This window comes from Pseudopipra pipra, chromosome 11 (genome assembly GCF_036250125.1).
Source record: "Pseudopipra pipra isolate bDixPip1 chromosome 11, bDixPip1.hap1, whole genome shotgun sequence".
NCBI lineage: Eukaryota > Metazoa > Chordata > Aves > Passeriformes > Pipridae > Pseudopipra > Pseudopipra pipra.
The window spans coordinates 7,398,004-7,412,825 of NC_087559.1; the positions used below are offsets into that span (position 1 = coordinate 7,398,004).

Below are 14,822 nucleotides of genomic sequence, written 5' to 3' on the forward strand. Positions count from 1 at the left end.
CCTGCTCTGAAAACAATATATGAAGCCAGACACACTGAACAAAGCTACAGCTGTTACGTGTGCGTGTGGGAGCAGAAGCTGTGCTCTCTCCATGTAAATGAAAAGTTGCCTTTCCTTCCTGAACTTCCCCAGTACAATATTCAAGCCACAGCTTACTTTAAATCATAGCCCCTCATTTTTTCAAGCAGTCTAGTTCCATTGATGATCCTCGAGCACAAAAATGGTCAGAGCCAACAGCCCCGAAGACCCTCCCTGTCCCATGTCCCACTCCACCAGCAGACACAGAAGAGCCCAAGCAGGGGAGTAAGCACCCAGTGATCTAATCATGTCTGACTCACCAACCTCCTCCTCCAGCAATGCACCCAGGGCTTAGACTTGAAGCCAACAGAACACAAAATTAACAGCAAATATGTGCTCAAGTGGTATTGATAAACCAGCACAGATTTCCACTCCTGGGCTTTGATCAGTGTGTGGATTAATAAATAACAGATAAAGTTCTACTTTCAAAAATTCTCAATGAGGATTAGTGTTTATCCATTCCTTTACTAGGACATGGTGAAAAACAGGCAGAAAAAGCTCTCTGTTTTGGCAGGTTGTCCTATTTTCTGAAAATAGCATCTTGTAATCCACCCCCCAACCCGTCTACAACATGCTGGAACAAAATCTGCAACACCCACACACGTGCTTGCAAAAACCTAGAGATCCATTATCTTTTCATTGGGCTTTATTTCCCCCTCACTTGTTTCTGGTAGTCAAACTGTCAATTGTCTTTACTGTCTGCAAAGCCCCGAGAGAAATACATCGCTGGAAACGAGTTATTGCAGGTGGTGCTCACAGAGGGGTTTCTTGGGAAATGTTTATCTTGGCTGATAATCTCCAAAATGAGGGGAAAATGAAATTTCAAAATACAGTAGTGAAATGCTGACATGCACAGGGCCCCTTAGCAAATCAAACTGTTCTGTCGAGGCACAAAACGTGACAAGGGTTTACACCTTCCTTTCTCTAGGATACAGAGTAAAGGCATTTCTTCTAGTTAGCCCTGAAAACACTGGAATTCCCTCATTTCAGAGGACTGTGTTGATGTGCTTTCACACCACTGCCTCCAGCCAGCCAGTCCCTGGGCAACTGTCCCTTTTTGAGGTGCCATATATAGATTTTTAGAAGGTTTAGTGAAAGAACAAAAACAAATGGGAGCCTTTCCTTTCACAGCAGAGCTCATCATCCCTGTAAAACTTCTCTAGAGATATTACCTGCATTAAGAAAAATACTTCAAAAGTAATCTTTAATACTCAGGTGAAAGTAGAAATCTGTCTAAAAAGGAAAGGTCTTTTTTTTAAAAATGAAAATTGAGGTCCACTGACTGTTCCAACACTCTTCAAGGCCTGTTCCAAAGGAGGAAGTAGCCCACACAGTGCTCCTCACTACAAAGAACATTTCCTGCAGTGCTGGGCATCCCTGTATACTCAGTGCTAAATCCTGGCTATCTTCAAGGCTGCTCATACAGTAAGGAACAGGTTTCCTTCCAGCCTTTGGGAAGATGGATGGAGTAAGCTCTGCAGCTTTCTTTTCTTCCTCCTCCCCTCAGATCTGCTCTCAGAGGACAGACTCCTAAGGGGGGGAGCCCTGCAGTGATGAACCCATGTCACAAGCCCTCATATACCCCACAAACTCTTGCAGAGGGAACCACTGCTAAGCAGCTGCCCTCAATCCATATTTTCTGCAAATTATCAACATTATCCAGCAATTCCCGTAGGACCTGAATTTTTGCACCCAGGCATCCTGGAGCTGTTGAAGTTAGTCTGAGGCAGCCAGCCTGTTAATACCACATTTGAACAGCTTGAAGTTATTTATCCCAGCACTGCCTGAAGGCATTTGAAACAGTGAGGTGCTTATCCATCCTTTCTAACTGTCCCAGCAATTTTCCATACCTCACTCTACCAGCAACACCCCTCCAGACTCCACAGGACCCAAAGGTGCCTTCAGTATCCTCTTCTCCTCAGTCTCCTCCCCTTCCACAGCAGAAGCACCTGCCCTTATGAAATCAATTCATTTTTCTTTGGAGACTGAAAACAAAACTAAAATTTTCCAGCTGACTCAGCAATCCAAGCCTGATCTTTTGTTTATTTGCTTTCTACAGGAAGAAAGAATACAGCCAGCTGATCAAAGAGTATTTGAAAATATTTCACTTTCAGCTTCTGTGCGCTTGATGAAACCTCTCCATTTATTAGAAAAAAAAAAATCCCAAAAAAGCCCACATCACTCTAGATTTATTCAACACTACCAGTAGTTTCACACAAATACATACTTCATCTTGCAAACATTTATTCCTAACTCCTATCCTGGGCATCTGAACATCCTAAAGATCTCCCCCTTGTCACAGCTGATGTCAGTGGCTTATACCCATCCAAATCCATGTCCACAGCAGCATCACCAGAAAACCCCCAGAAGATGCTGCTGGGAAGTTGACCAGGAAAGCTGTAGCAACTTACACACTCTTCTGGTTTATGTCCAGTCTAAAGAATGGAAAATATTTCCCCTCTTCATATTTCCAATTTCTTAGGTTGTCAGGTTCCCAGCCCTCACTAGCACACCACTGTGGTGCAGATGTTTGGCCAGCACTGGTTTCACAGGACAAGGTGCCAGGCACAGCTGCTGTCCCAGCACATCACACTGTGTGCTGCACTGGGAGAGGGGGCAATTCCCCAGTGCAGGCAGCTCAGAGCAGGCACACCCCCACGCCTATCCAGAGCTGGGCACCATGCACATCCTTCTGCTCCATCCCTCTCCACCTCACATCTCTTCTCCTGCTAACACAGACCCTCCAAGTGCTCAGGCCTCCAGGAAGGGAAGCTACAAAACCCTTTTGATGTTGGGATCTAAAGACATTGGAAGGAGGACAACCCTGGTGGTGAGGAGAGGACACCAGTGCCACATCCACAGCTTTAGACCCCTCCTGCAGGACCTGCTCCCAGTGACTGAGTTCACAAAGCTCTTGGAAAACAGCCTGCGCAAAAGTTTCATCGCAATCCCAGGGGAAGAAGTGTCCCTGACGCATGCCAGCCGTAGCAGTGAACCTCCTCAGACTGTGCACGTAGCAGCACTGCAAACCCTAGTACTCCATCGTAGCACCAGAAGAGGAAAAAAAAAGGCTCATTATAGAACACATGCCGCCGGGAACGCTCGGAAAGCTGAGTGGGTGATCCCAACCCCACTTCCAAACCTACATCCAAGACCCAGATTTATCTCCCAAGATATTTTCACAGCTCTTCTCAGGAACACATGCCTTTACTTGCTGTGCAAGCAGAGCACAGTGCTCAAAGACCAGTCTTTACAACCCAAATACCTTCCCAGATTGGGCACTTACGTTCTTTGTGGTACAGACTGGTGGCATTATGCTCTGATTTCCCCTTCCTGAGCTATATTCTTGGGGTGAACTACTTCCTAGTCCCTGGGAAGTTTAGCTACTATCTCTGAAGGAAAGTAACCCTTAATTATTCTAAAAAAATGTCATCACATTCATGGAATAAGGCAAATTAGGAAGCCTGAAAACACCACAGGCATGCCTTTACATCACCACATACACAACCATCCAATGTTACCTGGTCCCACCATGAGATCCTGGCTGAACACATAGTTCTGATGTCCCTCTTGCTGCCCTCTCCTCTGGACAGACACAGGAATCAGCTTCCAAACTAACAAGTCCCTGTGAGAGCTGAACAAAAGCTTCCATATGGAGAAAGATCTACAAAAATCTAAACAACTACAGATAAAACACAAGCAATAGAAATCATAAAGCAAAGGCCTTAAAACGTCATTGAATCTAATAAGATCATTTCTGAGTAGAGGGTGTATCAAATCCCTGGGCAGTGTTTTTGCAGGGAGCAATGTGGGACTGCTGATCCTCTATTCCTGCACCCCAACACGCTCTGCTGTTGCTTGGATCAGTTCATAGCACTCACATCACCTGCAATACACCTTGCCTTCCACAATCAAATGGGCCATGAACTCCTAGTAAAAGTATTCCAAATTCTTGGGCATCACCTGGTGTTCAGCCAGAACCACCTGAGACCATAAATCCTTTACCCTGTGAGAAGCAGTGTTCACATACAACTTGATCCAGGTCTATACACCACGAAAGCAGCAATTTCACCTCCAAGACCAGCTGAGATAAATGGAAGAGCAATTACAGAAGATGCAGCAACATTTATGCTTTGTATTTCAACATTACTTTGCATTTTAACTGTAATTTTCTCAAGTATATTGTCCTAATGTGCTCTGTAGAGTTTTAGTGCATGACTCCAATGAAACTCCCAGTCACAATATTTACATTGGGAGGACATGTCAAATCCTTTTCTCAGCAAGCTGGTGGGTTCCAGTGTAGACTGAGGGGCCCACGGGGCAGGAGCCAAGGAGACCTGCAGGTCTGCCAATGGACCTGTGGACAAACTGCCAGCACCTTCATACTCTGAATAGCCCAGGAAGTGTGAATCCAGAGAGGACAGGCACTGAGTGCGGCTATGCTGGATGGGGTTGGATGCCCATCCTCTCCAGAGTCTATTGAATAAGAAATATTGCATTAATATTAGTAAATAAATTCATGTAGAATCCAGGTGTGAGAGGAGATCAAAGATATCCCACATATCCCATTGCCTACAGTCCTGGTAAAAACTTCAGGGTTGCTGCACAGCAAATGCACATTTGGGAGCAGGGAAAAGGGGAAGGACATGTTTGATTGTTCCCTAGCTGGGTCACTACACGCCATCTGGGGTATGGGATCAAATGCCAAACAAAGCAAAGCTGAAAGGTTTCTGCTTTGGTTGTTTCTGTACTGACAGCATGAAAACGTGCAAAAAGAAATTTGCAAGGGAAGTTGTCTAAAATCTGACTTTTAGGAAAAGCCTTTGTGGCAGGCACAGATAAAACACCATCACTGCACAATACCGCAGAGACTATTCATGAATATATATTAAAAATTCAAATTGTGAAAAATCTGCATATATTAACAAATCCAACAGTGACTTCGACTTTAAGAACAAATTTGGCCTAAAGAATTAATGAAGAATTTTTCTGGCACTAAAAGAGTATTAAGCACAAAATATAGCCTCTGTGAAGAAAAATCAGCCAGTCTGGATCAATTGGACCATCCAAATTCATCAAGAATCCAATGGCTTTGAGTGCCAAGAGAAAAGCTCTACAATTTAGATTTAAGCTCACAAAGATTTAAGAAAGTGTTCTCCCTTATCTGCAGCAGACACCATCTCCAGAAAGTTGCTACCACTTTTCCCCCCAGCTATGTGTCTACGGGCTCTGTGTCCACACAGTGTTTGTACATGGACATCCATAGCAGAAGACAAGAACTGACAATTCTGAAGGGTGACAGAAAAAGACAAGTCTCCTCTATGGCCCCAGTTCATCACCCAAGGACATGTTTGCTTCACGTTTTAAGGAAGTAAAAACTACAAAGTAGAAGCTGAGGATAGCGGCAACTGAGACAACCTCAACATCTGGAAAAATCATGTTGTCTGCAGAGCTGCTGCCTCACGACAAAAATAGTGCCTGGGCCAATCAGCTTGTTGTGCAGTTGACTGGAGACTTCACAATTTTACACATACCAACAGCCAGACCTTCTCCTCTGACCTATTCAAGCACTGCTTGAGCAAAGGCTTTGACACCCTTGGACTGTGGCTCCTTGGCTGTGTACAATCCAGTTTGGCCCAGAAGCAAAGCCACTCAGACCAGCTCTCAAATTGTGGGGGCAGAGAATGATGTCTTCCTTCAGTGGCAGTGCTGAGGAGCAAATGCACAGGGTCAGCCTCAAAGAGAAGCTGAAGATGTGGCTCTATCGGATTTCTGGTGGTTTCCTATAGATCTCAAAGGGTCAAGTGACTGGAAGCATCTCCCAGTCCCTCACTTGTGCAAAAAGGGTACTTGAATTTATCCACAGTTCAAACAAAATTGCAAACTGGCAGTAATGACCATTCTTTGGCCAAGTTGCCAATCCCGAAGATTTCTACTAAGTAGGTTTTGAAGACTGTAATTGGGGTCAGGAAGAGGCACTCAAAACTAGAAAAGTCACAAAGTCATCCTTATTTTTATCTGTTGTAATCAAACCACCAAGGATCTCATCAAACTCTGACAACAGGAATTAAATTGTACATTGTGCTCTTGGACAGCTGTATCACAGACCACAGCTGTCCAAGTAAAAAAGCACATTTTCTTCCATTCTACTGTACTCTTGGTTTGAAGATAGTATCCCCAGAGCCGTGAAGACCCATTGGAGAACACTGATTTGCAGTTTTTAACTACTTCAGTAGTCTGTAGCCATGCACAAGCAAGCAAAAATCATATCATGGCATTCACTCTCTAATAACCAGAACCAGTTACAAAAATGTGAAATATTCTTTCCTAAACTATGTTCACTCAAAGCTGAAAAGCAAAGTATTTATTCTGCAGACCTTTTCCCCAGCCCAGGAGACAATGTAAGAGCAAACAACTCTAAGCCAATAGCTCATTGATCAGGGCGCTCAGCTTGGCTTTGAGAGCTCCACGTTCAGGTTGCTCATGGGCTTGTTTCAGTACAGAGACTTGACCATGGTCTTTGATGCCTTCACTGCCAGGGAAGTGCTGGGGCCTACTTTAAATAGCTCAGAAAGCTCTTGCATTCATGTCACAACGGAATGAAATCTTTTTACTGGGTTTCCATTGGGGAAAAAAAAGATTTTGAAAAAATTGAGCTGCAATTTTCTGGCCAGTCGTACAAATTACCAGAATGTACAAATCACAACTGAGGGGAAAAAAAAAAGTCTGTATTTCCTAGTTAAAAATACTTCTAGTGCTTCAGCTTGCATCATCAGGCCACATTAAATATGAGATAATTTCATGAAGGTGTCATGATTAGAGATATCTGTGTCCTGAAGGATTTCCTGAATTTTGCTCAGCAGGATTCAATGTTAGCTTCCTCATCCGCATAATTTCCAGTTTCCACTAGCAGTAGTTAAAACCTAGAAGCCCTGGTCAGGCAAATTATTCTTTAAGAGGCCAAAATTACGTAAAAAAAGCACTGATGAGATCAGGGGACCTGATGAAATTCCAGATGAAACTTATGAAAGATAATTAAAGCCATGACCAAGCCCTCAGTGTCCTACAGAGATAGTTTATATAATCAGGGTATTGGTGAAAATCTCCAGCTTCACTGATGTATTATTGAACACTTTTCCTCTGCAGTTCAGCTGTTAACCCCCTGTCTGCAGTGGTCACAGTTTGGCAAGAAAACAGACTAAATTGATGCATCTTTCATGGACAAACCTATTGCAGATCCAGAAGGAACCACTGTCAACACACAGCTTGTGCTCTTCACTGCTGAATTCCACCCCATCGTCCCTGCAACTCCTGCTTGTGCAAAAGCACAGCTTCTCAAAAGCACCAAGTCTTGTTCAGAGTTCCAGGATGGAGATTTCTCCCTTTGTTAATCAGGAATGGGTCACGCAGAGTTTAACCAGCCCCTCTCACCTTCCTGGGAGCTCTGCCAAATTCACCCGGGAACTGGGGCGTCTGCATTTTGGCACAGAGCACACCTGCAGCCAGAGCAACTCCTGCTGGCTTGCTTTTGCTTCCATCTACCCACAAAAGGTTTACGAGGCCCCAGTTTGCTTTTCTAGAAGGGGCATCTTCTGTGAGACGAACACATCCAAAATAAAACACAAACCTTAAGGAGTTCAGTTCAATCAGTGACTTTATTCCTTCCTATCTCTCGCCCTCCCAAGACATCTGGGAAGACAGCCTGCCACAGTTGACTGAAAGTCAGCGCTGCAGGCAACTACTTGGTTTAGAGACTATCCATTTATCCTGGTCTCCCAGCCATAATAAACACCTATAATCTTTCAGCCAAAATGTTTTTTCACTAAATTCTGAAGCAAGATTTACTACAAATGGATGATAAAAAAAAAAAAGAAGGCTAGTACATTCTGGCACAGCAATGTGCTAACATTAACAGAGGCCTTTTCCAAAGAAAGATACGTGCAAAGCTCAGAAAGTTAGATGCTTTCTCCTTAATTATAATTTGTAACTTCTAAGTAGGCAATTCAGATCTGGCTGTCATATTCCACATGGAAGACTAGCCTACCCATCGCATGCAGATGAAGTGAACACTTTAAAGAGTGCTCAATGGGAACATCTTTATTCAAATGAGATGCTTAAAGTGAATGAAAAGCTCCCATAAAACACAATTTCCTTTTCCTTCAGAAGCAAGGATTACTTCAAGAGACAGCTTTACTAGCACACTGAAAAGATATTAATAAGTGATTTAGAATGAAATGGAAAACATTTGTTTTGCTTACTTCTGTGACACAAAGATGTGCTTAGATGTATTTTCCTCAGGTTCTCACATTAGCACCACCAGGAAATCCCATTCTCTCCCACCAGTAACTGTGGCTCAGTGATCCCAGCACCTATGCACATGCTTAACTTAACCACTGTCTTAAGTGAGACTGTTTAAAATCTAACCATGTCATTCTCCAGGCCAATATTTTCCAAGCAGTTTACAGGATGAATGCCACAAGAAAAGGCAAGAAACACTCCAAATAAATTCCCATGCAGCATTTAACTTGGGGATACACTGTGCATGTAGGCTGGGCTTAAGAACCTCCAAAACCTAAAGACAAAGATTTTAGTCCAGGACCTCCTCAAGACTTTAAAGACAGCAGAATTATGGGATTGTACTGAGATAGTTCTCCTTTCCCATTGTCCTGCAGATCCATCCAGCACAACACCTCCACTCTGGGGATTCACACGAGCCACAGACCTCACCAGCATCACCCACAGGCAGGATCTGGGCACAGCATTCCTCCCCTGGCCAGGACAGGAGGTAACCACAAAGCAGCAAAGAATACCTTTCACAGCACATCATCTTGAGAGCACTTCTGCTGTGCAAAGATTCATTTAAATCAGTAGTTGAAGAAGCCCAAACCTTTCAGTGCAACTCTGTCAGTTACAAGTAAAATGTTATGTTTGTGAGACAAATAATTATGTAGCAAAAAATCTCCAGTAGAGACTCAGTAAGTCAGGCAACCAAAAAAATTAGATTTTAGGAGGACTGGTGAAAAAGCACCTTAAAACAATGAATGCTACCAACAAATATGTGCAGAGTAGGTATACTACTCCATCACTTGCTATCAAAGCAACACCAAGGAATAGCAAAGTACAAGATAAAAATGTTGCTGGGATCAGAGAAAATAATAAACGAACAGAACCTTTACCAGGCCTCTTATTACAGAAAAAAATATTGCTTCAGGGCATTTGGATGAGTGACAAATCCAATCTGAAAGGGTGATGGACTGCAAGAGGAACAAACAATTCCAAGATGCTGATTTCCTTCCCCCTACCCCTCAAAGAATCATTTCTGGGGTGAGGGTAAAGCTGATGGACATCCTAATATGTGCCAAATTTACAAGATACTGTACTAAACACAGATCCTAATGCTGACAAAAACTGCTAGTGTGGAATCAGAAGTTTTTTCCATATTTGAAGTTGTAAAGCCTCTGAAATGCCTATACAGGTATCCAGAATAATGGCTGATTTGTGCTTTAAAGCATAAGGAAGGAAAGAAATTCTTTATAATAAAACTAGAACCAGACAGAAATGAGAAAAAACTTCCAGTGAATATTTGAAACATCCTTATGAATATCAGCCTGGGCATGGAAGACTCTGGCAGGATCCATAGAAAAGCGTGGCAGAGATCCAGGAGACACCACTGGAGGGTATTAGGGTTTGGACTACAGGTTTATTTCCACATTACAGGGTGACTACAAGGTCATGGATGTGGGTTGCAGAAAGCTTAAATTAATTAGTTTAGTTGTGGATGGAAAAGCATCCACCTCATCTCCTTTTCCAGAAGAGATGGTGGAGCCAGATTTGGGGTCAATTACCCAGCAGTGACATTGGAGAGACTCTTCTGTGGTTACCACACCCCAGCAGCACGAGCCCAGAGCTCTGTCTAATAGTATTAATGATTGCTCCTGAATTAATTTATATTGCTTGCTGGAGACTTTTGAAATTTGTAGGCTGGAGATTCAAAAAAATCTCAGTAAGAGGGTATGAAGATGCTCCTTTGTTTCGGGAGCATCTGGAGCTACCTGCTGTGGAGTGCAATGCTTCTTCAGTACCTTCAAGACTGGCCTGGGGCTACATGAATCACTGGTTTGAAGTCACCTTGGCATTCAGTATGTTTTAATCACACATCCCCAGACCCCATGAGAACTGGCTTTGCCCTCCTGCACCTTCCTTTTCTTTATCTCAGGTGATGGGCCCCAGAAGCGCATGGTCACAAGTGCAGTGCCCCCTCTATTCGGTCTGGAAAACTCAGTCCCCATTCTGATCTTGCTTTACTGGGAACATTTTCAGGCTCCTTCAATCTCGTTTCCAAAACATCCAAGTCTTCTTGCTTTGCCAAGCTGCCCTGTTGAGCCTCACCACTTTGTTTACTTGCTTAAAGCTCTTGACACTTGTCATCTACTTGCCAAGGTCTAGCAGTTCATCTTCTAGGAGAAGAAAACAAAGCCTCAAACCCACACCAACAGGAATGAAAGCAGCTGGTAGCACAGCTGCATGGCTTTCTTCATTTCAAGTCATGCTGGAAGGAGCAGCTCATAAAAAACAGTGCTCAGGTATTCAGCTTGTCACTGCTGACAGCCACAACAGCAGTGGGGTGTCAGGTGCTCAGCAGCATCCCTTCCTTCCACCTACACCTCCCCCAGCTGACAGCCAATAATCAGGACTCTGAAGGCATTTGAAAGGAAAATGCCATGTGAAGACGGACTTGTTCAGATCTGAATGCAAGACAACTGGTGGGAAACTCATCCTGTCTACACAAAGCCTACGTGCCCATGCAGGGATATGAGCCTCAGGAGCAGTCTTGATGAGGGAGCCTGAACTTAAAACATGTCTGCTTTTTCCAAGGATATTTGCTCCTCTACTATGAGATGTTACCTTTCCCAATTAATCTAATTTCTGCTTTTGAGAGCATCCCACCTCCACTCTGCGGAGGGAGCGCTGGAGAAAAGCAGAAAGAGCAAATACATGAGGAAGCCACAGGAATATTTAGACAAAACAATAAGATGACACCAAGTTCCACAGGTAGCACTGGGTCAGATTTTCCAGGCACACATCTGCTGCCCCATCTAGTCTGCACATCTTTGGACACTTTTTGCACGTGCCTCAGGTTCGCATACAAAAATCCCAAATTGCACAAAACCAGAGTATCTCTATGCTTCTCCCAAAATAGCAGCTGGATGAGTGTCATCTCCCTTCTCATCTGCACATTCCAGGTGTATTTATACCACATAGCCAACCACCTCACTGCATATGCCACAGACCCCATCTGTGCATGCTGAGTTCAAGGGCCATCTACAGCCTCAGCTGGATCCCTCCTGCAGATAAGCCCTATTTTGCATCATCTTTGCAACATGCTGGAATGTAACAATTACCCATCAATTAATCCAGTTTTCTAATAAGCAAGACTGTGGGAAATTGCAGATCCAGCCACTTCCTTCTAGGAAAGATGGTCAACCCGCCTGGTAAAACACCAGGAGATACTTGATGGCTACTTCTCTCCCTTTTATTAACTTTTAACATAAAATACTATTTTATAATCATGCAAACTAAAAGCACTTCACTGTAGGGTGTATTTGTAATGAATGTTGGAGAAATGACCTATTTGGAAGTGAATCAAATTACAAATTCACATAACTCAATTTTCAGGATCTCTCTTAGGCATACCAAGCAGAAATGAAAGAAAATGTATACAAGTTCAAGACAAAAATAAACATTTGTAATACCAGAAAACGTGACTTTTTTGAGTAATAAATATGTGTCAAACAAGAATAACGTTTCAAAGAATCAAATTCAGTTCCCACTGTTTGGAATTTGCTATATTTTAGAATATGTTAAAGAAATAGATGTTTTCAAGTCTGGTCTGTGCATAATAATCATAAGCAAAACAGCATGTGATTTCCCAAAGAAGCATAATAATTTTAGAGCCATAGTGTACTAGACTTGAGATTGGATTATGCATCCTCTTCTTAATCATATCAATTCCTTGAAGAAATCACTTATATAGAAGTGAACAGTTTCTACTGACATCTCTAAAAACAGAAGACTGTTGATGTTCTTTTGAAGCAGGATCTTAAACAGCACGAACATTTTATATATATATATATATTTAAATGCACTACAGCTTTCAGATGTACTTAAACAACATAAAAATTGTTTTCTTAAATCACTAGGTTTAAAGCAGTCAGGCACCAAAAGATGCAGACAGGCAATTAGTGAAATTTTCAAAAGCATTTCAAAATTATGGTTCAAACTGGTTTAGGTTTTTTTGCTTCCCCTTCCCATGGAATAGCTATTTCAGACCCTTGCTACTCCAACAGATGGGAATCCTCCCTCATTTCCGGTTTAGTTAAAGGTTACACTACAGTTAATGGATATTTTATCCCCATTTTTTTCCTTGGGCCGATGTGCCATTTTGTTTTTCCTTGCCTGCCGTTCTCCACTCCCTGAGCTGTCCTGGCCTTTACAGGGCTCTGCATGCTCTCTTCTCCTTCGCTGAGCCCCCATTTCCCAGAGGTTCCCACAGCCCCATCCAGACCAGGTGTGGCCAAGTTCATTCCTCCTTCACACCCAGAGCCTAAACGACATTGTGAGGAAAATTCAGGAAGCCCAGACTGGTGTTTAATCAAAAGCTGCTATAAATGATGGGACACCCCACTGCAGCCGGGTTCCGCCCCAGCCCCCGAGTGCCTCCCTGCCAACGCACCGCCGCGAGCCAGCCGGGGTTACCTGAAGGGGTAGGCAAAGGCTATGTCAATGCTGAGGTCACTCTCTGACTTGTTTGCACAGTCCACACTGAGGCGCAGCTCTCCAGAGTACCCACCGCATGTTGCAAATGCAAAGATTGCAAAAAGCTGTCAAAAACAAACAACATTTTTATTTTATTTTGTTACGGCAACCCCCACAAGCAGATCCATGCAGTAGCTCTTGCTGCAGCACCAGCCCCCTCGGGTCAGGTTATCCCTCACTCCCTGCACTCAAAGCATTGCCACACAATAGTCCTGCACCCTTCCCAAAAGCAGATGCAAAGAACCATGAAAAGTGGAGCTCTGTTGCCACGCAGTCAGAAGCACCACCATTCGTCTATGCCAGGCATCTCAGCCCTCCCCTCCTGTCCTAAACCCCATTTAGGATTCACAACCCAGGTAGCTGTTTAAATCATCCCACTGACAGGAGAGACTGGACAAGAAGAGAAGGATGAATATTGACTGAGCATAATGAGTCAGTCTTAACCAAACCAAAAACACTGGTAGAAGTATTTACAAGTTGCAATCAGAGTAGCAATAGTAGACCAAGAAGTGGCCGCCATCCCACTGCATGGCAAAACACAGAATTGTGTTGCCCCTCTTCCAGTTGATGTATGACTTGGCAAAAAAACCACTTTTTTAAAATTATTTTTACTAAATCAGTACCATAATCTAAGATGGATATAAAGGTGCATGAAACTGACAGCAAAGCAGAAAAAAAATTCCCGAACTTCGGATAAAAATTAGGCAAACTGGAAAGGAACAAAGAGCTTGGGTGGGTATGATGCAAACCCATACCATGTCTTAATCTTCCAGGAGAAAAAAAAGTGAAGGAGGCAGCGTGAAGGCCACAGACACATCAGCATTTATACCAAGGGTTCAAACAGAGAAATTGGAAGCAGGAATAAGTGTCTTAAAACATCACTGACATAGACTTCCCTGGAAGACCCCGAGCAGAAGTAGGGACAGTTTATTTATGCAGTTGTAATTTAAATTAAAGGACAATGCAGCACTATAGCTCTGAAGTAAGTCCATCAGCTTTAACAGAGTTACTATGAGATCTACAGAGGGGCAGATATGGGAAATGACAAGCAAATGCCCGATTCCAGCCACAATTAAATAAGCTAAACATCAGCAACCCTGAGGAAACAGTGGACACATCTGGGAAAGAAACCATGTTTTTAGACACTGAAAAATTATGTTGCAAGTAGATGTATCGGCAAAATAAAGAACTAAAAAGTGTAATAAATAGAAAAAATAGATCTATTCTTGCTGCACAGGGCTTTGCAAAACACAACATTAATCTTAGTTCTTCCAATTCACAGCACAAGCAAAGCCCCAAGTTTCAGCTGCTGAAGCAGTTTTGCCTGTGCACTTTTTCCCCAGAGACTGCCAGATTATAGGGGTGTCTCCTATTATGGGGAGATCCTCCCCAGCTGCAGGGTGATGTGCTGGGCATGATGGAGCACACAGCATAACAGGATAACAATGCAAGTTCCCCTCCACTACTCACTTCCAATGTGATCGGGGCATATCACATACGGAGGACAGATTTGCAAAGGTATTTAGGTATCCAATGAGGAGGAAAGTTGATAAAAACTTTGATTGAATCAATTTTTCTTCCTGAGCTTGCTGGAAAAAAGGAAAGCTGAATTTTACTATGAATTGACTTTTAAGTATGTGCCACTATAACTTAAACAGTGTTCTCTCATCCTAAATGAGACGATTCCTCTGTACACAAAAGAAGTTTCTGCCCTTACATGCAGCACAGCACTGAAAATCAACATTAATCATCTCAGGTTAATTTGTGAGGTGATGTAAGAAAACAATATATTAAGGAGAACAGGAGAGAAACCTGACCTGCTTTCTGGCCTAATTAACAGAGTTGCAAATGCAAATGTTTTGCAGGTACACAGAGAGGCACAAAGATTAACAGTGATATATAAAGCGGGAACTGAACGCCTGTGTTTT

The 14,822-nt window shown here is 43.1% G+C and overlaps 1 protein-coding gene across 5 annotated transcripts in view; it reads right to left on the reverse strand.

The window, feature by feature from the left end:
* Positions 1–14,822, reverse strand: part of SYNPR (synaptoporin) — a 104,379-nt gene that overhangs the window by 16,140 nt on the left and 73,417 nt on the right. For all 5 annotated transcript variants that reach the window (XM_064667307.1, XM_064667308.1, XM_064667309.1 and 2 more), the window contains one exon: positions 12,835–12,959. In XM_064667307.1, coding sequence (XP_064523377.1) covers positions 12,835–12,959 — 125 coding nt within the window. The remainder of the gene's footprint in view (positions 1–12,834; positions 12,960–14,822) is intronic.